The sequence below is a fragment of the Colobus angolensis genome, unplaced genomic scaffold, assembly GCF_000951035.1.
Source record: "Colobus angolensis palliatus isolate OR3802 unplaced genomic scaffold, Cang.pa_1.0 Scaffold70, whole genome shotgun sequence".
In the NCBI taxonomy this organism is placed as follows: Eukaryota; Metazoa; Chordata; class Mammalia; order Primates; family Cercopithecidae; genus Colobus; species Colobus angolensis.
The window spans coordinates 6,300,413-6,325,316 of record NW_012120710.1 but is presented as its reverse complement, the minus strand read 5'-3'; the positions used below and the strand labels follow the sequence as shown (position 1 = coordinate 6,325,316).

The 24,904-nt window shown below is 41.7% G+C and overlaps 1 protein-coding gene across 2 annotated transcripts in view; it reads right to left on the bottom strand.

Moving 5' to 3' along the window:
• Window positions 1-24,904, bottom strand: part of PARM1 (prostate androgen-regulated mucin-like protein 1) — a 115,839-nt gene that overhangs the window by 28,921 nt on the left and 62,014 nt on the right. For both annotated transcript variants that reach the window (XM_011927179.1, XM_011927178.1), the window contains one exon: window positions 4,634-5,359. In XM_011927179.1, the coding sequence (XP_011782569.1) occupies window positions 4,634-5,359 (726 nt within the window). The remainder of the gene's footprint in view (window positions 1-4,633; window positions 5,360-24,904) is intronic.

The following is a 24,904-nucleotide window of genomic DNA, read 5'->3' as shown; positions in this document are numbered from 1 at the left end:
TTATTCATGTTTTCAACAGATGTTATTGAGGGTCTACCATGTGTTGGGCTCTGTTCTAGGGGTTGGGGGTGTAGCCCATATCTTCCTATTTGCAAACAAGGTCCTCGCTTTCATGGTGGCATGAAAACAGACACTGACTCTGTGTAGTGGCAGAAAACAGACACTAACTTATCAAATAAATCATATGATGTCAGAAAATGGTTAAGTGATAAAAAGAAAAATTAAACAGGGAAAAGGATCAGTAGTGATGGGGGTTACTATTTCAGATGGGGGAGTGAATAAAAGCTTGCTCAGGAGGTGACAGGTAAACAGAATCCTGACTGATGAAAAGGAGGGAGCCACTGAAGATCTGGAGGGAGAATGTTCTAGACAGGGGGGATGGTAAGTGCAAAATCCCTGAGACAGGAGTATCTCCGGTATGTTCAAGAAGCAGTAAGACTCCCAGTGTGTCTGAGGGTGAGAGTGGAAGAGGTGAGGGTAGAGGTCCTATGGTCAGATCCTGCTGAGCTTTGTAGGCATGGTAGAGACTTTGGCTTTTACTCTGATTCAGAGCGGGGAGCGACTGGAATGTGAGAGCAGATGAACAGTGGAGTCTGTTCTGAGTTTTGAAAAGATCTGCCCGACAAGGGTGCAGTGAATAGTGAGATCAGTCGCAGGAATATTAAAGTGACACGCGTGAAAGATGACAGAGGGACGAGAGGCGATCAGCCCCGATCTCATGGACTGGATATAGAGTAAATGAGAAAGGAAGGTTCGAGGGTTTTGGCCTGAAGAACTGACGCACAGGCCGAGAGTTAAGGAAATCAATAATTCGCCTTAGACATATTAAGTGTGAGATGCCTATGAGCCACCCAGTGGAGACGATGAATTAGCTGACAGCTGGCTATACATGTCTATAGTTCAGTGAAGCAAAACAGGGGGAGAATTTTACATCTCAGTGTTATCAGCACAAGGATGACACTGAAAGTCATGAGTCATCCACTCAGGAGTGACAGTGGAGAGATCAGGGAGAGAGGAGGCCTGAGGTGCTTGACCTGGATAGTGAAGGAAAATGAGGAAGTGAAGCGAGGCAGCAGAGACAGAAGGTAGTGAAGATGCACACCCTGAACGTCGAGCAGAGCCAGTGCTTTAACGATGAGGGCAGTGATCATCTGAGTCAGACACTGCTCCAGGTCAGGTCAAACCAGGTCGAAGCACCAGAGAATACAAGAGCAGGGAGGCAGAATGGGGGAAGGGCTGAAAAGCTACCTATTGGGTACCGTGCTCGCCAGCTGGGTGATGGGATCAATTGTACCCCAGACCTCAGCATCACACAATAAACCCACGTAACAAACCTGGGCATGTACCCACTGATCTAAAATAAAAGTTGAAATGATAAACAAATAAAATAGGTCTAAGAATTTACCATTAGACATGGCAACGTGGAGGGCACTGGATTATTCAACAAGAGCAGCTTAAGTGCTTACAGCTTCTGGGTGGATTCTGAATGCAAGTGTGTCCAGCCTTAACGATTGTGCTCTTGGTTTCTTGCCTTTGTAAATGAGCACCTGAAACTCTCTTTGCCCCAATCTCCTTCATCTCCCTTTCGGCCCAAATTTGCTTTATTTCCTGCAACTCAGCTCCCTGCTCTCTCCATCATGGAGCCCTTCCTTAACATCTATAGTTAGATTTAACTCCCACAATATTCACCTTGTTTCAGAATCATTCATTGGTGACTATGTTTAGATATTTGTTGAGTGGGTGAATCCTTGGATTAATAGAAACATACTATGTGAACCCACACAGGATAAGACAAGACGCTATGCAAAATGTGGTGTTATTACTGCCACTACTAAAGGCAGCATAAAGAATCTCTAAATAAGAGCATCCCAAAATAGTAACCTGAAGCGCAAACCCACAGAATGATGCTTGGTCTGCTAGCTAATAAAGGAGCAGTGCAGCAATTCAGAGTGGTGAGAGAGGACTTGACTTGGCTTAGAGATCTGGGCCCTGGGCACAGGGCCCAATGCTGCCACTGAGCCGTGTGATCTTGGGTGAGGCACTTCAAAATTCTGGGACATAGTTTCTTCACCTTTGAAGTGAGCAGGTTCTATCACATCATCCCAAAGATCCTTCTGCCTACCAGGGTTCATTCTCATATTAGAAACTAAGTAGTGATATTAAGAGTTACTTGTCCTGTGTCCTTTCTCTCTACTTAAACTATAAAATCTCAAAGGATAGGTCTTGCACTTGTTTGCATGAAGAAGAGGGTCTTGGTAGATGCAATTTAAATATTTTTTGATTTAGTAGATCATAGGGATAAACACTCAGTGGTCTGTGAAATGTGCACTGGTCAGTGATGTCCCTCTAATCTGCTACACGTCTCTTCCCCAGCCATTTCAACATTCTGTCATTTATTCTGAGTTTCTGCTGTATGTGATATTCCCATGAACTTCCAGGTTTATGAGCCAACTGCCACCAATTTGGGGCCTCTTGATCCTGCTGGCCTAGAGTTGAGGAAATCAAGATATAGAGCCTAAAATCAAGCCAAGATATTAGAACAGAACTGCCTTGAATAATCCAGCCCATAAAACTAGGGTACTTGTAGAAAGGAGTAGATGTGTCAGTTTAGAGATTCATGTATGCTAAGCTTAGATTTTGTGCTCAGGAATATCAATCTGCTATGTCTAAGGTATTTGTGCTCAGGAATATCAATCTGCTATGTCTAAGGTATCCTGAAGGGGACAGAAAGTGAAGAGAGGGTGGCCGGTTAAAAACTGAAAAAGTCGTACAGACAAGTGGTGGTGAGGGACTGAACTAGGAAAGAAAAGAGATGTGGTCACTGTATTTTGATGCTCCCTTCGTTTAAGATGGTTCTTAAGATATCGCATCAAAGTCAACACCCACTCTGCTCCAGGTACCAGTGTCAGAGATGTTATCTTCATGCTGGGAGCCTAGGGTGCAGGAGTTGGGACAGAGACAGACTGAAGATATATATTCAAGCTCAATGTTTTAAGTGCTGGCCTGGAGGTATAAAAAGGGTGCTAATGGGCTGCACAGAGTCAACAGATTTCCCTCCTTCACCTCTGCAGATCCACTCTCCACCCTTCTCTTTGTGGTTCTCTGACCAGCCCTCTAGGAAGCCAACCTGCATGGACCACACCAGTGTGTCTCCTTGTTGGCTTCTGGCTGCGTATCAGAGGAGCTGGGAGAGGGAGGGCAGAGTAGTCATTCCTTTCACTCCAGGGAGGTTAACGTTGAGATCATTGTGTCCGTCAGCCAAGAGTCACTGCTCCTGTTGGTGTGGTCAACTCTACTGGGCCTCTCCTTCTGGGTTCTGGTTACTACTCTCTCCTTTCCTCCTAGGTCTGGCCCTGTTATCATGACCCCCTGTGGTTCTCCCATTCTGCAGCCAGACTTTTGTCATTAGTTCCTTTATCCCAGTCTGAGTGTCTCTCTTTTTCTTGTCGAGATCCTCTGTGATATACTGGACCTTTGAAATAAAAATGTGCAATTCTTTGGGACTTCTTCCCTTACTAAATTGTGAGCTCTTCCATGAGGAATCACATCATAGTTAATCTTAGTTCTGTCTCTTCCTACCTCTGCTGTCAAGCACAGTTTCCATTCATGATGGATGTACATCAATTGTTTGTTAAAAGTTGTGATTCTCTACTCAGTGATGGCCATTCCTTTGACCCCAACTGACCATGCAGGGTGCTGTCTGGAAATGACCTTCTCAGTCCACATCTCTCACAGGACCACCCAGTGGAGGGGCTGCAGCTCCATTTCCCCCGCTAACTTCTGGCTCATCTAAAATGAGCTCATCTCACTCTTTCTCAGCTAAGTGGCCAAATGCTCCCATGAAAGCCTCTTCCTGCCCAGCACCCTAAATTGTATAGTCTTCACATCAATGTCAGATGCGGGTGACCTTAGAAAGAGCCCTCGATTTCTCTCCACCATAATTTCCAAGATTACAAAACAAAGATAAAAATAATACTAACTTCATTGAATTACTGGGAAAATAAAAGTAGATGTGACATCTTGTAAAATTTATTGTCTTTCCCTTGAAATACATCAGTGACTATAAAGGATAAGTAAGTTTTCTCCACTCCTACTCTACTTTGACTGGTTTCCAAAAGGGAGACACTACTTTAAAACGCTGAGCAGAATAATACAAATGACATTTCCTGAGCATTTACTCCCTGCCAGAAACTGTTGTAAGTGCTTTATGTCATTTTAGTTAATCTCCACAAGAACTGTATGCAGTAGAACCTGTTTTATCCCATTTTACAGATGTGGAAAAATAAAGGCACAAAGAGGTGAAGTAACTTATCTAAGGTCAGGAGCCAGAGTTGAAACCTAGGAAGCTTGGCCAAAGCCACGCTGTTAATCCCTTTGCTATCTGGTCTCATGTGCTTACATTCCCGGTAGCATCATTATGACTGGTGAAAACAGGCCATAAAGGTGCAATTGGCCACAGTGAATCATGAAAATTGTTAAGTGACTAAAAGTTTGCACTCTTGTGGAAATTCTTGTGAATTATAATAGGTGTTACACTGCAAAATTCAAATTTTCCATTGTATTTGGTTCACTGAACTGCATTCTTAACGTGTGGATGTAGTAAAGAAAACTAGTAGACTGGACAGAGACTCACCTGAACTTAATGCATGTTCTACTTCCTGCATGATCACCCTGGGAAAGGTGGTGGTGGTCTCCATGTCTATAAGCTCACACATCACCTTGCCTGACACAGTTGTTGGGGATGTTTTCTCCTGGGGCACTGGCTCAGCTGTGGCATGTGAGGTGGGTGTGTGGTCAGAGTTGGACTCCTCTGTCGGTGACTCTGATGCAGTTGGAGCTCCAGTAGGTTGGGTGCTGGTCACAGTGGAGCTGTGGTTGGTAGTAACGGAGGCAGAAAAAACCTCAGGTGGTGAGGTTGATAGGGATGAGGGTGATGAGGCTGGAGCTGGAGGGGAGATGAGTGTGGGAGGCTCAGCAGAGGAATGCGACACTGTAGCTGCTACGCCTGCTTCAGGAGTGCCCGAGCTGCGTTCCTCCGAAGTGGTTGTTAAGTGGACTCCACCGCTTGTTGATGAGAACCCAGGAGGTGAGGGGTCTGTGTTTGTGCCTTCCCAATTCGAACCTGGGCTGGTGATCTCCTCTTCACTGGACTCTGTGGAAATGTTCTTAGGAAGCAGAGATGTTGGGGCTGATGCTGTAACTGGGAGCACTGAGTTGCTGTGAGTGCCACTGGATGGGGAGGCAGTGTCTGCATCAGTGTTTTGTGGAGAGCTAGTCCAGATGGTGATCGGTGGCATAGTGTTTGCCGGAAGAGAAACGGGCAAAGGAGCTGCTGTCGGCAGACTCTGTACCCTCCATCCTGTGGAAGAGCCAGTACAAAAGTGGTTAATATGTGAAACACGGTAATATGTGAAATAGAGGCAAGGCTCTTACTCCACAGCTGTTTTGCAGCATTTTCACAGGTATTTCTCATTTTGCATTGTGCCCGCCGCAGTTGTGAAGGCAACTTTTAATGGATTTTCTTCCCACCAATTGCTCTGCAAGTCTCAGTAGGAACCCACCCAAAACTCCATAAGAAGAATTAGTGACTGTCAATTCAAGACTAGCCAATGCATGGTATGAACTAATCTTGTCCCCAACTTGCTTAAAATCATGTCCTTAGAGAGTAAGACCCTCTGGGGAATTGATTTATGGGAATCTGTCTGGTCTGTCGAGCAGCCAACTCCATAGCTCCAGTAGGAACGCTGGGAGTGTGGACATTGGGAGTGGGGAAGGAGTGGTTGGTGATGAGTATGGTCGCTGGCAGGAGGGGGCTTCAGTCTCGTTCCATCCCACAGCTGAGGAGCTCACTGATTGGCTGTTCCATGTCTTGGGGGCTACCCATTCTGCACTTGTGCACAGGGATGTAAGGGATATGGACCTGCTGGCTGTGATGAATAAATATGTGAACACATTTCCTGCAAAGAAAGAAAAAGGGAGAGGTTCCCAGAATAAAAGCTAGAAAGAGAAATCTGAGCTTTGGAAATATTTTCTGAGAACCCAGTTGTCTGAAATTCTAGCCCAGGGTCCTTACCATCATATCATTTGCCAAATGCACTCCTTCATATGTAGGAAAATTTAGAGCTAGTTTCCATTCTTCCTTTCTCCTTCCCCACGCTTACTCATTTGGTTTCATTCATTGACTCATTCAATGATTATTTAATAAAGGGCTTTTATGTGCCAGTACTTTCCTGGACATGGGGTTTATGGTTTCACTTTTAGGTAACACATCTCTTGATTGCCTCCCCACACCCCCTTGTCATTCCCTGACTAGTATTTCCCCCAGTCATTTGCATCTCAGTAGATGGGAACCCTATTCACTATGTTGCTCAGTTAAAAACCAAGATGTCACCCTTCAGGCATGTCTTTCCCTCACATCCCACATCAAGTCCGTTAGTGAGTCAGGATGAGTCTACCTTGCAAATACAATCCTGATTCAACCACTTTTCACTATCTCTCCTATTATTTCCCATCCCCTGAGCCATTATAGTCACTAGCCTAGATGACTGCTGATTAGTTTGGATGTGCCCTCCAAATCTCAGGTTGAGATTATCAGCGTTGGAGGTGGGGCCTGGTGGGGAGTGTTTTTTTTTTTTTGCCATGGGGGCTGATCCCTCATGGTTTGGTGCTGTCCTCATGGTAGTGAGTTCTATCAGGATCTGGCTGTTTAAAACCATGTGGCACCTCCCACCTACACTCCCTTGCTCCTACTCTCACCATGAGATGTGCCTGCTCCCACTTCCCCTTCCACCATAAGTAAAGCTCCCTGAGGGCATCACCAGAAGCTGAGTAGACTTGTTGCTATGTTTGTACAGCCTGCAGAACCATGAGCCAATCAAACCTCTTTTCTTTGTAAATTACCCAACCTCAGGTATTCCTTTATAGCAATGCAAAGAATAGCCTAACACAACTGCAATAGTCTCTTAATTGGTCTTCTGGCCCCAGGTTTCCTCCCTTTTAGTGTGCTTTCCACTGAGCAGCCAGCATGATCTTTTATAGAAGTAAATCAGCTCATGTCCTTTCACTGATCAAAACCCTCCAAAGGTCTTCTGTTATACTTAGAACAAAATCCAGAATTGCTTCCCTATGTAATCTCATGTTCTTGTCATCAATTTGATTGGTCTCTAATCAAATGTCACCTCTTCCTCAAAGGAATCATCCCAGACAAGTCTAACTAATTCTTTTCTCCTCTAGCCCATTGTCCATTTAAATTTTTTTTTGTTTTATTGTGGTGAAGTATACATAACACTTTACTATTACAATGAATTTTAAGTGTACAGTTCAATGGCAGGAACTATATACATATTGTGCAACCATCATTATTCATCTGCAGAACTTTTTCATTTTCCCAAACTCAAACTCTGTGCCTATTAAACAACTCCCTTTCCACATGGGAATGGCATAAAAACAACCAACCATTCTACACTCTACTGTCTGTATGAATTGGACTGCTCTAAGTACTTCACAGAAGTAGAATCATAGAATATTTGTCCTAAGCTTATTTCACTTAGCTTAATGACTTAAAACTTCCTTTTTAAGGCTGAATAATATTCCACTGTATGTATGTGTCACATTTTGCTTATCTATTCATACATGGATGGACACTTGGGCTGTTTCCATCTTTGGGCTACTGTGAATATTGCAGCCATGAACGTGGATGAACAAATATCTGTTTGAGTCCTTGCTGTCAGTTTTTTGGGGCGTATTCCCAGAAATGGAATTAATGAATCATATGGTAATTTTTTGCTTAATTTTTTGAGGAAATACCATACCCTTTGCTCATTTTTGTTTTTCACAATAAGAGAAGGGTTTTCCTGAAATTACATATTTATTTATTCACTTATGTATTGTCTCTCTCTTCTACTAGAATAGAAGCTCAATGAGGGCACAGTGACCTGGTCTTACTCATGGTTGTTTCCCCTGAGCCTAGGACAGCATTAGGTCATAGTAAGTGCTTAATAAGGACTTGTGGTTGAAATGAAGGAAGAGTAGAAAAATGAATTAACCCAAGAACCTTATTCATGAATACTCCAACATCTCTCCACTCTTTTCCACATATCACTTTAGTTATGGCCACATCCATCATGGCTTCCTCAGGGAGGGCTGCCTACCTGGTACTATTTGAGGGCAAGATTCTTGCTTAAAGATCAGCTTCACTCATTTTAATTCCAACATGACATATGCCTATGACTGATGTCTAGTTAGGTCTTCAACTATTTAACTCTACATACCCTGAGGATACTTCCTTGAAGGTGTCAAATAGGTAAAGGCCAATCATAATCAATATTCAAAAGGAACAGAACACTGCCTAGATGCCAGTCAGAGGAAGGGAGAAAAGATCAAAAGGGAAACATTCAGGTACTAGGGTAAAATCTGTTTACATCATCATTTGCCACTCGGCTGACTCAGGAGCTGACGGAAGGCTGTGCTACAGAGTTTATTCTGAATTTAACATTTGGATTGTCATCAAAATATTGGCTTTATTTTATTTAAAAGGAGTTCATTAAGGCCATAAGCTTCAGGAGAGTTAATTTCCTGGTAAAGAGGAGGACAGACCTCCCAACTTAGGCCACATGCTATTCCATGCTGTTATAGTGGTCTTTTGGCAGCTGTGAACTGTCGACAGTTTTAGAATGAATCCAGATCAAGAAATATTTGAAATATGGACAAAACAACAGTTGGGACAAATATTATTAAAACATGGGATCTTGTCTATGACCTTTGGAGCTTACTGTCTTTGCATCCTGGCAGCTGTCATGGCTGACTGAAGATTCTAAGGGCAAAAAAAAAAAAAAAATGACACCATTTACCATGCATAGCATCATATAATAGATAGGCAGATGGAGGTAGAGAGAGCCTCAGTCTGTTAGTCGAGTCAAAAAGTCTTGTCAAGCCTGAGATAAATGAGAAATCAGTCATCTACAAAGGAGAACCAATTCACTCATTCATTCATTCAAGCATTTATTGAGCTTTTCCCTCGGAGAGCTCATACTCAGCTTCCTGTAATATGATATAAGTGCTATATAAAAGTAAAACAAAGTTGTAATGGAAACCCTGAGGAAAGATTAATAAATTCTGTACTCATACCATGGAATGTAAAAATATACAAATGTCATTTTTCGAATGACATTTAGAAAAGTCACAGAAGAGATGATATTTGAATTTGTCCTGAAAGAATAAGAATGCACAAGATACCACTTAAGATATGTGACGTTCAGAATGACACTTGCATTGTCGTTTCCACTGGAGCTAAAAGCTGTACCACGGAAATCATTACAGTGCTGAAAATGACAAGCTCTGGGAATTGGTTGCTGGAAATATTCATTTTCTTGTTTAATTTTACTAATACACTTTTATAATTCCTACCTTGCCTGCTTCCAAAGAAGACTGGAAGTGGTCATTCATTTCCCATAGCTATCTACTGAGTACTTATTTAAAGAACTTTACAGCCTAGTTCAGGCAATTTCTGCTCCTATAAAACTAACAATGCGTGAAATTGTGTGACAATGTTGGTTATCCTCATTTGAACGAGGCTTTAGAAGCCTCTGCTTTGCCTTATTTGATGGTACATTCCATAATGCACTGACTCCTGGGGTAGGTCTTTTTCCAATGTAAAGATAGCCAAGGCTAAGGCACCACGACGATCCTAGAGAATGCCTGCTGTCTTAGTCTGCTTGGGCTGCTACAACTAAATACCAGATTGGGTGGCTTAAATAACAGAAATTTATTTTTCACAGTTGTAAAGGCTGGGAAGCTCAAGATTGAAGTGCTGTCTGATTCAGTTTCTGGTGAGGGCCAACCCCTTGGCTTGCAGATGATCGCCTTCTGTGTCCTCACATGACCTTTCCTCACATGGCATGTGAGTGAAGACACAGAGCAAGTTCTTTAATGTCTCTTATTATAAGGGCACTAATCCCGTCATAAGGGCCTCACCCACATGATCCCATCTAACTTTAATTACTACCTAGAGGCCCCATCCTCAAATATCACACTGGGGGCTAAAGCTTCAACATTCAGAATCACTGTAGAACTTGTGTCTCTGCAGGAATAACAAACTGCATAAGTCAAAGCAGCAAGAATGTACCCTTTCTCAGGATTTCAAGGAAATTTTAGAGCTAGAGAGGGCCTAACTAATGAGTGAGTATAACCCTTCATTTGACAAATGAAGGAGCAGACACAGAGAGAGGAAGTGGTGTAACTGACCTTACACTAAGAAGAAGAATTGGACAGTGTCTACCTGGAAAAAACTGTGCAGGGATAGAGTCAGAAAGAGAACTCCTGCCCTCTGACCCCCACTGATACCCTGTGTCCCAGCCTCAAAAGGGCTAGTGGAACTTACTTTAGCAACCACTATTACAGAGAATGCAATGAGGAGCCCATGTGAGACTGGGCAGCTGAAGAAGTTAAAAAAAAGTCTACAGTCCTACCAACAGTGTAAAAGTGCTCCTATTTCTCCACATCCTCTCCAGCACCTGTTGTTTCCTGACTTTTTAATGATCATCATTCTAACTGGTGTGAGATGGTATCTTATTGTGGTTTTGATTTGCATTTCTCTGATGGCCAGTGATGATGAGCATTTTTTCATGTGTCTGTTGGCTGCATAAATGTCTTCTTTTGAGAAGTGTCTGTTCATATACTTCACCCACTTTTTGATGGGGTTGTTTGATTTTTTCTTGTAAATTTGTTTAAGTTCTTTGTAGATTCTGGATATTAGCCCTTTGTCAGATGGGTAGATTGTAAAAATTTTCTCCCATTCTGTAGGTTGCCTGTTCACTCTGATGGTAGTTTCTTTTGCTGTGCAGAAGCTCTTTAGTTTAATTAGACCCCATTTGTCAGTTTTGGCTTTTGTTGCCATTGCTTTTGGTGTTTTAGTCATGAAGTCCTTGCCCATGCCTACATCCTGAATGGTATTGCCTAGGTTTTTTTCTAGGGTTTTTATAGTTTTAGGTCTAACATTTAAGTTCAACCATTGTGGAAGACAGTGTGGCGATTCCTCAAGGATCTAGAACTAGAAATACCATTTGACCCAACCATCCCATTACTGGGTATATACCCAAAGGAATATAAATCATGCTGCTATAAAGACACATGCACACGTATGTTTACTATGGCACTATTCACAATAGCAAAGACTTGGAACCAACCCAAATGTCCATCAATGATAGACTGGATTAAGAAAATGTGGCACATATACACCATGACATATACTATGGACATGCACATATACTACGCAGCCATAAAAAAGGATGAGTTCATGTCCTTTGTAGGGACATGGATGAAACTGGAAACCATCATTCTGAGCAAACTATCACAAAGCCAGAAAACCAAACACTGCATGTTCTCACTCATAGGTGGGAATTGAACAATGAGAACACTTGGACACGGGATGGGGGCCATCACACACCGGGGCCTGTTGTGGGGTGCAGGGAGTGGGGAGGGATAGTATTAGGAGATATACCTAATGTAAATGATGAGTTAATGGGTGCAGTACACCAACATGACACATGTATACATATGTAACAAACCTGCACGTTGTGCACATGTACCCTAGAACTTAAAGTATAATTAAAAAAATAAAAAAGTCATGCCTCCATTCATCTTCCCACCCAAAGCACAGCCACTTTTCTTTGAAGAAAAGAATTAGTTTTAGTATTTCCTTGAGAAGATAGGATGAAGAAACTGAACCCATTAATTTCACAGTTAGAGGTGAATGAGCATTGTTTCAGAACACAGTGACATTGCCAGGGATGGTATGCCCTGTCAGAGCTGTGACAGGCCCACAAACGTGAAAGGGACAGATTCAGGGAAGGGCGTCTCTTAGACTTAGCCCATGTGTGGAGCCAAAAAGCTTGATGACCAATTCAATCTGGAATTCCTCCTTGTAAGCTTACAATTAGCAGTGGTTCCTGAAGTCTGGTCAGGTTCAAGCATTTTGTGGCCAGAATAGCTGACAGATTGTTGCTCTAAAGAAAACCAGATTCTTAGTTGGATAGAAAATTATTTGTTTCCATGTGTATTGTCCTCTATGGGGAGACCACTATTATAGTTTACATCTCTTCAATATTTAAAAGAGCTAGTATGTGGCTTGGTCCTCAGTTTCTAGAACTGCTAGGAGGGATGTAGGGGCTGATTGTTGGGATATGCAGGTGAGTTCTTACGGTGCTGAGAGGAGTTAAAGGCATTGTGGCGTACAGAGTCTGCCTTCTGTGCCTCCTGACCTGACTGGGTGTCAGGAATACGGGCAGTGAGTGCTCTGAACTCTGTCACCTTTTCCTGGATTCCATGAGCAACAACCTGGGTCAATGGCAGAGTTGCAGACAGACTGATTTTCTGTGTTGCTCACCTATTCTTTTTTTTTGCCCCTGGCCATGTCTTTCCCTGCTCTTAGCTTGTCAAGCACGTGAGAAAACATGTGACAAAGTTTTGGCAAACTTGGTGAAACTTGATCAAAATGCAGTCAAGCCCTTTCCTGCTGCTGCCAAGTTAGCCGGGAGCATTGCCTGTGGTCGCCTGGCAGAGGCCCCACAGCTGCTGAAGGTCTGTGTGCTGAGTAATTGCTACCAGTTTCTCCACCTGTTACGGCCACCATAGTGAACTGCTGAAAAGGCCAGCGGGACTGTTTAACATATATATTAACAAGTGTACTGAGCGCTTTACATGCATCATCTCATTTAATCGAAATATAACCTCTGCGAGGTAGGCACTGTTTTTATCTCAGTTTCACAGATGATAAGACAGAGGCTCAGAAAAGTTCAGTAATTTTCGTAAGGTCACACTGCTAGTACACGGTACAGCTGAAGCTTGAATGCACCACCATTTAACTTTTAACCATCAGCTTTTTAATGATTCTATAGTATTGAATTGGGAAATGCAAAGGTGTTTTCAAAGTCTGGGCTCCATGTTTGTGAGGCAGTCGGTAACCAGTATGCTTCTATCTTCCCCAGTACATTCCCTAGTGTGGGCAACTAAGTGACTTAAAAAGTTATTAGACTATATGAACCCTTCCCCTCCCCTTTAATCTGATCACAGAATTCCTGCTGTCTTTGGGATAAAACCTGAGCTCCTTGGCACAAGACACATCACCTTTCATAGTCTCTCCAGTTTACCCCTCATGAGCCTGCGGTCTTGTCAGTCTGAATCACTGTAAGCTCCTGAAGTATCCCATGACCATCTGCCTCCCTGCCTTTCCACCGTTGCTCTTTCTACTGTGACTCCGCTCTCCATGTCTCCCCTCTTGCCATCCCAGTTCTGAGAAATCCAGAGCCTTGCCTTCTCTATGAAATATTCTCCAACTTGATAGACCCTTCCTCCTGTGTGCAGCCACCTCACTTCCCACAGACTCTAATGGCAGCACACATCATATTGAGCCATAGTCTTTCTCCACGCTTGTCCCCATTCAGGCTGGGAGCCCCGATAATAAAAACTAAACTTGTTCTTTGTGTCTTACTGCCTGGCACAGAGAAAGTGCTCAATAAATATTCATTGAGTAGCAACATGGATTTTCTACCCTTTGAAAACAGAAATGTTCTCTGGCTTATATGCTGAGTCATGATAGCAGAAATGTATCCTCCCTTTGAGTTGTCTGTAAGCTCCATGAAAATGACCTGTTAACACGAAATTGTGGATGGGCCTCCAGACAGACTTTTGTTATATTTGTTTGCTTGTTTTTACTTTGGAGACCGCATGGATTTCCTTTCTTTATGCATGATCTAGACCAAGGTCAGCAGCTTTTGGTGACCACCTATCAGTTGGGCCAAACCCAGGCTAGTTTTAACATCTTCACATTGAATGAATTGAATTTCAGCAGGTATTTAAAAGAAAGAGAGACAGAATGTTAAAATGATAATTATTTATTTACATTTCAAAGCTAGGTTTTAGTGTGTTTTAGGTTGAACCACTATTAGGGACCTACAAAAGTTTCGCACCTACAAAGTTTCCCATGTTGTCTTTGGTGGGGTCTGCTGAGGGCAGCCAATGCTCCAGAAGGCTCGTCTAACATCTGCAAAACCATTCCTAATTAGAGTGTGGTCCAACCATATGGTATTTGAAAGCTATCATATGTCAAAACAGAATGCGTATGCCCCAAAGCCATCAAACTGTGTCTAAGAAGATACTTGTTTGAAGTAGGAAAGCCATATTCTCCTGAGTATTTTGCTTATGGAAATGAGACATAATTCAATCCAAAAAGAGGAAAGAACTTCTGTTTCTTAGCCACTGAATCACAACCTGCAGACCTGGTGAATGACTCAATTTCTCCATCCATAAAATCAGTTCTAATGATATCAGCAGGCTCCCCGTGGTGCTGTGAATTCTAATGAAAGAATAACATTTGTGAAGAATGCTGTACTTCCTGGGAGAAAAATATGCCATTTTCCTTTCTTTCTTTTTTTTTTTTCCTTAGATGCAACATCTGTCTTTGTCAGTCCCTTAAACTTACTGCTTCTAGGTTGGGAGGGACTATGGTGGTCACATCAGAAGGAAGCCGAGCGGAGCAAGGATGCCAACGAATGCCTGAAATCCCCATATTGGGGTTTCTCACGGTGGGGTGATGGAGATAAAGAGAGACAATGCAGGAGGGCAAGTAGCTTCTCTTCCATCACTTTGTGGCTGAAGGTGGATATGGACATGGTGGTGGGGAGTGGGAAAATCAGAAAATCTGAAGGACAACATCAGGTTCTCTGGTTCTTTCCTTTCATAGGCCCGGTCCCAACATTTGTGGGGCCCAGGGCAAGAGTACAAAGGCCCACACAGAGCATGTCTAAATATGTAACTTACAAATTAAGATGTACCCATGGCTCAGCCTGCGCTCCATCCTGGGCCCTGCAGCCCGCTCCCAGGGTAACCCCCTGCAGACCCAAGGCTAATGGGACAAGGGATCTGCTGGGGCAGTGCAGGCCAAAGCTGTGGCTGGGTCCACCAGGAGCCAAGATGGAGACTGACCTGGACATGCTTCCCGGGCAGCTTTGGTGGGCAGTCTCCCTTCTCTATGCCTCACTTTTCTGGCAGAATTTTCAGGCATTTTCAAGCAGAAGGGAGGGAGAGAACTAAGGCAGCATTTTGAATGCTTTGCCAGTGACCAGCTTTAAACAAAGACAGACACTCTGATTCTCTAGAGCCACGGTGGTGATTTTCTCCTTCCTACCCTCACTCCTGTGCCTGCAGGTCACACACACTGGCCTGGGGGACCAGTTTACTCCCTGTATACTTCTCTTGTTTGCTCAATCATTCACTGAAATTAAAAAAAAAATTCTCATGGGTTCAAAAAGATAAAAATTCTTTGAGTTTGGGTGTTTGTAAAATTCAAGCATCTGTTGCCTAGTCGAGGGGTGGCATACCCTTCTAGAAACCCACCTCTTATAAGCACAAACTGCTATCAAGTCATTTCTCAAGCCCTATAGCCCCTGGCAACAACCAGAATTTAACAAAGCCCACATGTTGCCTTGTTTTGATTCTGAACCTCTTCCTTCAGAGGATCTTTTCTAGGCTTAGAATTGCCCAAATGACTGAGGCTGCTCTTGTAGCCTAATGCTCTTGTAGCCACTTATTCACTTTTTTTCCTGATGTCTCTACCTCAGCTAATGGCATCATCCATGACTCCTTGTTCCCCAGAGAGCTGGAGCCCTTTAAGTGGTCAGCTCCATGGCAATTTGCCTTTGAAAGGACAGTTCTTAGCGGCATCCCAGGCTAATGCATCCTGGCCTTCTTTTTGGTGAATCAGTAGGAAATTTGACTGATTACAGGATAATGTTCAGAAAATGCAAGCAGGCTTTGTATTCATGTTGGCTTCACTGCCAAAGTTCACTGCTGATCATCCAGGGAACAGGGAAGGGGACAGAGATGATTCCAGTGCAAACACATCTCCACAACTGGGAAAACAGCTCAAACTTAGAGGGTGTTTCCTCTGATTGGGGAGAGGAAACTAGGGACTTTCTGAGAGAAGGCAAATAATCTGTAATATTGATGTGCCCCTTTCGCTTCTCTCTGCCACCATTTTCTTCTAAGGGTTTTCACCGAAGATGCCAGTCAGCATGAATGGGTATACTTCATGGTTTCTTTTCTTTATTTTTATTTACTATTAAAAATAAAATATAACTTGCATGCAGTGAAATGCACACGTCTTAATTGTACAAAACAATGAATTTTTACATGTGTACACCTGTGCTACCACCACCAAGATCAAGATGCAGAACCTTTTCAGCACCCCAGAACACCCCATCATGTCCTCTCAACACTTAATTCTCCAAAGGTAATGCTTATTCTGATGGAACATTATGACTTTTAATACAATAGATTAGGTTTTTCTGTATCTGAACTTCACATAAATGGAATTATACAGTGTATTCTCTTTTGTCTCAATTCTTTCACTCACTGTGAGACTCACCTGTGTTGCTATGTGTATTACTAACTCATCATTTATCATTGATACATTGTACTCGGTTGTATGAATATGCCTCATTTTTTTCACATTCTACAAATGATGAGCATTTAGGCTGTTTTTGATTCAGGGTTATTACAAACCAAGCTGCTTGCTTCATGGCTTCTTAGTAACTCTTTTCTAATGCTTATTACATGCCATGTTCTGTGTATTTTACAAGTAATAAGTCACTTAATCTTTACAATAAACCTATGGGAAGTATTATTATATCTCCATCTTACAAGAACCAACTGAGGCACAAAGAGGTTAAATAACATCCCAAGATATACAGCTAGAAAGTAGTACACCTTGGACTAAGTAGTAGTATACCTTGAATTATCTCTTGCCCCCTCAACCACCAAGCCATATAGCTACCTGCAATGGTTAAAACTATAGGTCAAACCACTTATTAGCTTTGTGATCTTGGACAAGTTCATTAATCATTCTGCTTCCTCATCTACAAACATGAAATAACAATAATATCTCCAGTCAAAGGGATATTTTAGGAATTAAATAAATGCTAAGGCAGATACTATTGCTTGGGTAATCCGACAGCCACTTCCAATCCATTTCCAAGCTAAATGCTCTCTCTGTGGCCTTCTTTGCAACTAAGGGCATCTATGTGCCCCAGTTCTGTAAAATGAGATTGATGGAACATATGCTATGAGACATCTGGAAAAGTGTTTGCCTCTTTATAAAAGCAACGTATAAGAAAGGACACCTAAGAATAGTCTTGGTGACTATTCTTTCTTCCTCCTTCTCGCAACCATGTCTAGCACAGTGGCAGCCATTCTGTGAAGCCAAGGATGCCAGTAAACCCACTAAGAATGATGAGAATGAAAGACAGAAAGAGACTTTCTCCTTGATGATATTGTTGCTCGGCCAAGCCTGGGATGCCTATCTCCAGACTTCCTGTTAAATAAATGCTATATACCTTGGGAGCTAAGGCATGGTTCATCAGGTTTCTCATTATTTGCAATATAAATAAATGTTAGGCCATGTAAAGAGCTAATCACAATGCCTGACACAAAGAGCTCAATAAATATGAGGTTACTATGTTAACCTCTGTCTAATTGGAACCTGGGCCCAAAGGCTCTCACCTCTTGTAATCTGCTAATGCTTTTCTAAAAGTGCTTTGCGGCCACTATCAGAGGGACATGATTACTCCTCATGGTATCAGCTGTGAGCGTCAGGAATGGAGTGCTTCCCACATCCTTCAACAAAGCAAGAGGCAGCTGGATCCATCAGTGTCCCAGAGGTACTCTCCAAGCTGATGTCCAGGAAAGCCAAGCTGCTGCACACACCCGCAGATGCATCCAGGAAAAAAAAGACAAAAACCCAGATAAATATGATTGTGTTTTTCCACCTTATTAAAAAAAAGTTCAGAAACTTCTGGGGCAGTTTTCAAAATGAGTCATGGTATGACATGCATCAGGCTGAATGGCTCCCGGAGGCTGAAGAAGCAGAGGAAACAGCACTCAACAACAATCAGGGACCACACTTTGTTTTTAGAAAACCTGGCCTGAATTTATCAGTGCTATGAGGCATAAGCTTGCACACACTGATTAGAATGGCATCCTATTATACTATTTATTTCATGCATTGTTTAATTTACTTTTTAAATATTCTTTTAGATTTTTATTTGTTTAAGTTCAATTCAGCAACTATGTATAAAGTGCCTGTTGTGCACAGGGAACCCAGGCATCTAAATTATATGGAGGAAGGCATACTGGAAAAACATATGCATTTGTTTTATTAATATATTTCATACAATCTTTCCATGATTGTTGCAATTTGGCCCTATTTACCCCTCATGGATTTTGATGCTTAATGTCTCCTGCACCTGACCTCTCTGAATAAAGGTCTCTGATAGTGGAATAGTCATGTTTTCTCTTCTACCACCTATTCTCCCCACAGATGGTCTGTTTCGTCAAGCATGCTGAGAGGAAGGGATTGGTAAGTAATTAAGTAATGCGCCAATGTAAGGTTTTCATTAATTATGATATCTGCCATTCAGCTCTTTTTCTTCCTCCTAAACTGTCTTCTAAACAGCAGCTTTTAAAACTTACAGTGTTGGGATGTAGTTCTTAGAATCTGAGAGTCACTGTCCTCTACAGACATCTAAATGAGAATGAAGTTGGTTGCTCCCTTGAGGGTACCAGGCTGGATGTACTGAGGCAGAGTTTGGATCTCTGAAGTCTCCATCTGGCTTTGTGGATCTTTAGGTAAGCAGCTTCTCATCTATGAGACCCAGTGCCCCTGATAATTAACACTCTTTCCTGTCACGGACACTCTATGCTGTGTGGTCATTTTAAAAACTAGGATTGAGTGGAGGAAGGAGGCTGTTGATGGAGCCACAATGTACAGCAAGACCTAACTTATCACCAGAGACTCCAGGAGAGCCTTTGGGTTTTACTTTTTTGTGGAATATTTCCTAAGTCCTGATATATCATCAAAGATAGGCAGGCAATCCGAGGGGAGTAGGAACCATGTATTCATTCTTTCCCTGAATAAAGAAAGGGGGGCTAGAGAATGGAAGTCAATTATTGGGAGATTACTGTAATGCATGCATGCTTGTAGCTCACACCAAAATATGAATAGCATAAAGCTAAGCTGGAACAAATCTGATTTCCAGTTCAGATGTTATTAAGGTAACCTATTAATTTTGTAGGAATGAATACCCTCTGCAAAAATGTTCCTCATAATGAATTAAATCAGTTGAAATCAATGTGGGGAGCCATACTTTATGTAAGAGATGTTGTGGGTAATGAATTTTAATCAAATACTTTAAGTGACAAGGGAAACTGGACGTTTGAAGAAACTCCATGGTGAATCCTCATTTCGTGTAATTAATTATGTTCCAATTTGTCTCTTGTGCAAGAAGCTTTTAGACTTTAAATTTGCCTAAAAGTCCAGACTCTCTTATGCTTTTGTTACCTAACACATTCAGTATTCCAGAAAGAGGCAGCTTGCTCTTACAGAGTTTGCATCTCTGCTGAAAATAACATAAATCACTACTTGGGTACACATAGACACATAAACACCATCTTCGGTGTTTCATTTGTTAACCAACCTCCAACTGCTGCAACCGTCAGTATCTCTCAAACGCCTGCAGCATGGCCACCTCTGCTAAAGAAAGTGTTTGCAACGCCAACTGGGGAGTTATCATTGGCACTGTGATTGGAGTACAGCACATTCTGATGAAAATCTGTAGGAACTATTAAAATGCTACTCTGCAACCATTGCTGACAGATGCTATTAAACACATCAATCTGGAAGGACAGAATCCGGCGACATGAGCTAACTTGGGTGAATTGCGGAAGCTGTATAAAAATTGGCTCTGTTGAGCTCAACTCAAAGAATAATTTTACTTTTGGTGCACTTATTTAGAATAAATCTATATGTGTCGCTGCTTAGAAAAAATATTCAAAAAATAACTCTGCCCATTTTAAACCTTATAAACCACTTTTTAATATATTCCTATGTTCCCTCTGGCAATGTTGGGATTATGCAGTGACACCCCAAATATACACATGCTTCATCTGAGGCAGAGTCACCTCTGCTGCCTGACTTTATGTTAAAGGTGAGTCTCAAATCTGGATATCCAGCTTTGTGTTCTCTCCTGTATGCCGGTCCTCTGTCTTTTGGGCTTTACATTCAAAGTCAGTAAATCTAACATATCTGGCTTATCTTTCCCTCATCACACCAGCTCCCTTATTTCTGTCATTATCCTGCACCTTATCCAAGTTCTAATTCAAAGTCAAACAGCTTACAAGAGGCAGAGCTGGGATTTGGGCTCAGATGTGTCTGACAATTCCAGTAATCCCTCAGGTCTTTTTGAAGGAGGATCCTACTTCTATAAACATGATGCCCATTAAGGAAAGCACTTCATTTTCAGTGGGGTGAAATATTATCCACACATACACCCTTCCAAATGATCCATCAGAGAGAGAGAGAACTTTTTCTGTCCAGCCAAATGTGCACATTCTTCATATAGCTACCCAGAAGGAAATGGGTGTGTCACTCTTCAGACCATAGGATAGATGCCAACATGTCCCTTGGTAGAAACTACCTGCCAGTCAGACTATGGATACAACTTCTCTCTAGCTCAGAGGCTGCTTTTAACATGACGGGTTCCTATCTCATCCTAAAGGCACTTACCAGCTGAGAGTCAGGTCTCTGCAGCTGGAAACACAAGCATGTCAGCCTGGTGTAGCTAGGGGGCTGTAATTGCATTCACTAGTCTTCATCCAGAAAATCTACCTTTTATTAAGTCCTTATCAAATAGTCACATATAGAAAAACCAAAATTGTTTTTTGGAAAATCAGAAATAGCATTTATATTTCCTATGTAATTGAATCAAAAGCATTTCAGCTTTGGTTCTTCTCTCTGAAATCTATCCTTTTGTTCACTAGCTAAGCAAGTATGAGCATCATATGAAAACTACAAGCAAACTTTCTGAAAGATGTAGAGAAAATTAATTCTCCTTTCTATGTATGACTACCCACACAATCTGGGAAGGAGTGGGTCTGGTAATAATTTTGATTTCTGTTTCACTGTAACAAAACAATGAACCAATCCCATAAAAACTACAGAGCAAAGGGAAAACAGCAAAATTCCCTAAGAGAAAAGTAAAATCTCCAGGAATTAGCAAGTCTGAATCTCCAGGCTCATTTTCAAATGAGTCCCTGATCCCATCATTCCAGCTGCACACAGGGCATTCATTTCTTCTTGGATGACATTTTATCATCAAATTCAATAGATCAATCTACACTAAGCAATTCCCCACTGCCCACCTCCAAAACAATTTTCCTAAATGCTCCCTGATTCTGCCAATAGCACTGGTCAGGTTTAATGTATTTGAAGAAAGTTTGATTTGTTTCTTGCTTTTCTTTTCTATGTCCTGTCAAACTCAATCCTCATTTATTCTTCAATTTAAAAAATTATTTAGAGCCCACTAGGTACCAGGTACCATGCTAAGTGTTGGGAATAAAATAATGCACAGAGTCACTGCCCTCACAGCACCAATATTCAGTGGAGTGAGCCACTACAGAGTATGAAGTTAGAATGTGGTATAATTAGCGACAACACAGGGGCCTGTCCGAGCACATCGCAGGGCAGGCCTACAACAGATGTAGGTCAGGGTGTCAGAGTAGACTTTCTAAGGGACGTGACCTCTCAGATTGGATGGAAAAGATGAGTAAGAGTCAGTCCAGGAAGAACAGTGGTGTGGATGGAAGGGGGAATAATATTTCCAGCTTTAAAAGCATTATGTCAAAAATTCCAGATATAAAAGCATATGAAGCCTTATATCTGGGACTTAGGATGCAAAATGGAGAAGGATGAGAGACAAGGCTAAAAAAATCATCCAGGACCAAATCATGTATGACCTTGTAAGACACGTATGAGCTCTGAACTTCATCTCAGTGATTTTGAACCAAGGGATGATGTGATAAGCGTGATGCTTTTGGAAGATCACTCTGGTGAGGGCAGACAACTGATTGATGGAAGAGGATACATCTGGAGGCAGGAAAAGCTGCTAGTGGCTGATATTGAGAGAAGACATTGTCCTGGCCTAAGGTAGTAGCCATGGTGAAAAGTGAATGCACTTAGGATCTCTCTTGGCCTTGGCTCCTTCTTTAATGGCACTCTGAGTACTTCTCATAGGACCCATGCAGAGTGAATGGATCCTTAAGAGGGCACAGAGTACATGTGAAACTCTGGAGCCAGACTACCCCATTCAAACCCTGACCGGGTTCCTCACTAGCTCTCTCTTGTGTCTCAGTTTTCTCAAAAGTGAAGTAGGGATAATAATGGTATACATTCCATAGTAAACACTTAGTAAATGGACAGTTAATACATGTAAACACGTAGAACAGTGCCAGGCACATGAAAATACTCAATAAATGTTAATTAGTAGTAAATGTGTTCAGGATTGTACTGTCATTTCCTTTATCCACAATCTCACCACATCTCACTCAATCTACCCCATGATGGCCTCTTAAATCACCTTTCCTTCTATTTGTACTCTGCCTAATTCTACTCTGCACATGACTTCTAGATTAATCTTAAAGACATCTTTCATCATGTCACTCTCTTTATTCAGATCTTATAAGGCTCCCAATTAAGCTCCAAATCCTTAATCCAACCTTGCAACCACTTCCCCAGACTGGTCATATTTAATCTTCTCTAAGTGTATTTCACTTTACAGTTATATCCCAGGATATGCCCTTTAGTTTACAAAAATTTAAATTTGCGAGGAGTTTTATATAATATCTGCTTTGGCCTATGATGCATGCACCCACATTTATGAGAGCTGTTTCGGATTGTGTGTACCTCCCAAGTAGCTGAGTGCCAGGAAACAACAGCCCTTATGAGGTCATCTTCCCAGTTCTGAAGTGTTCCCAGTATTTTTGGTTTTTAAGTTTATTGTAGTGACAATCTTATGCATCATTTACATTGCTATTTATTTATTCATATTTTTTGAGATGGAGTCTTGCTCTGTCACCCAGGCTGGAGTGCAGTGGTGCGATCTCAGCTGACTGCAACCTTTGCTTCCTGGATTCAAGCAATTCTCCTGCCTTAGGACTGTAGGCATGTGTCACCATACTTGGCAAGTGTTTGTATTTTTAGTAGAGATGGGGTTTCACCATGTTGCCCAGGCTGGTCTTGAAGTACTGACCTCAGGTGATCCACCTGCCTCGGCCTCCTAAAGTGCTGGGATTACAGGTGTGAGTCACCGTGCCTGGCCAGCATTGTTTTTTAATTGATTTATTTAGCTTTTTGTGGCCTAAAAAAGGACAGCAAAGGTTTAAGTTTATGTTATGCAGTAGCCATAAATGAGCTGAGCAAATACATTCAGCCTTATTACAAGATAATTAATGAAGGGAAATTGCTTGGGAAGGCCATGGCATGCCGATGAATGTTATCTGCTGAAGCAACAGTGCCCATTTTAAGGCAATTTGGTGTTGTTTTAGTATGAGTGGCTTAATTTGGGGTCTCAGGATGCATCAACATCTCTTGAAACTAATAGTAATTATGTTTTTGATTTATAAGAATCTGCCTCTTGGGAGATTTTAGGAAAAAATTACCCTTGCAAGCTGGTTTTCTTCAGAAGGCATGCTTTGCTCAACGTTCTCTCCCTCTACACATCACACCAGTTCTTCCTTCTTGGCCCTGTTAGTCTACTGTCCTCCACTTTAATTCCTTCCTTACATTTCTTCTGCCATTTTATCAAAGCCTGATTCTATTGGTGTGTCCTCTGTGAAGTCTTTTGTAATAATTACACCTACATCAACTTCTCTCTTTTGTAAACTTCTATTGTCTGTTCCTCAGACTTTTATTATATTTTTGAGGTATAATTGATATATAATAAAGTACATATTTGGAGTGTACAAAATGGATGGGATTTGACATATGTACCTACCTATGAAAACATCACCACAATCAATAATGAACAGACCCATCACCTACAAAGGTTTTCTCATACCCCTTTGCAATTCCACTCTTCATGCCTAGCCTTGTCTCAGACAACCAGTTATCTGCTTTCTGTCACCAAAAATAAAAAATGGTCATGTATTTCACTTCTTCATTTGTTATAAAATCATAATCCATTTTATTATTTTTATCTTAAACACTCAATTATCTTTTAAAGCCAGGTAAAAAATAAGGGAAAATATTTTATTTTGATCCTCATATATACTTTTATTTCACTTCTCCCGGTGTATCAGTTATATATGGCTGCATAATAAATTATTCCAAATCTTAGTAGCTTAAAACAACATTTATTATTTCACAGTTTGTTGTGGATCAGGAATTTGGGAGCAGTTCATATGGATCCTCTCTTAGGGCCTTGCACAAAGCCGCAAACAAGGTGTAGCCAGGGCTTCAGTCATCTTTAGGCTCAACTGGGGAAGAAACAGCTACTAAGCTCATTGCTATGGTGGTTGGCAGAATTCAGGTTCTGGTGACCTTGGAATGGAAGACCTCAGTTTCTTCATGGCTACTGGCCAAAGGCTACCCTCAGTTCTTTGCCACATGGGCTTCCGTATAGGGCAGTACACAAAATGGTAGATTGCTTCATCCAAACAAGCAAGACAGAAGAAACTGGGAAAGAGTTTAAGCAAAATGAAAGTCACAGTCTTTTATATCCTAATCTCAGAACTGACATCTTAATAATCTTGGCATATTCTATTCATTAGAAATAAATCTCTAGTCTATCTCACATACAAGGGAAGGGCATTACATCAGGAGGTGGGGATAATTAGAAGCTATTTAGAAACTGTCTGCTACTATGTTTTATTTGTATATATGTTATAAAGTTTACAACACACTATTATTATTTTAAAAATACACTTTCTGGGGGGGCGGAGCAAGATGGCCGAATAGGAACAGCTGCAGTCTCCAACTCCCAGCGTAAAGGACACAGAAGACCGGTGATTTCTGCATTTT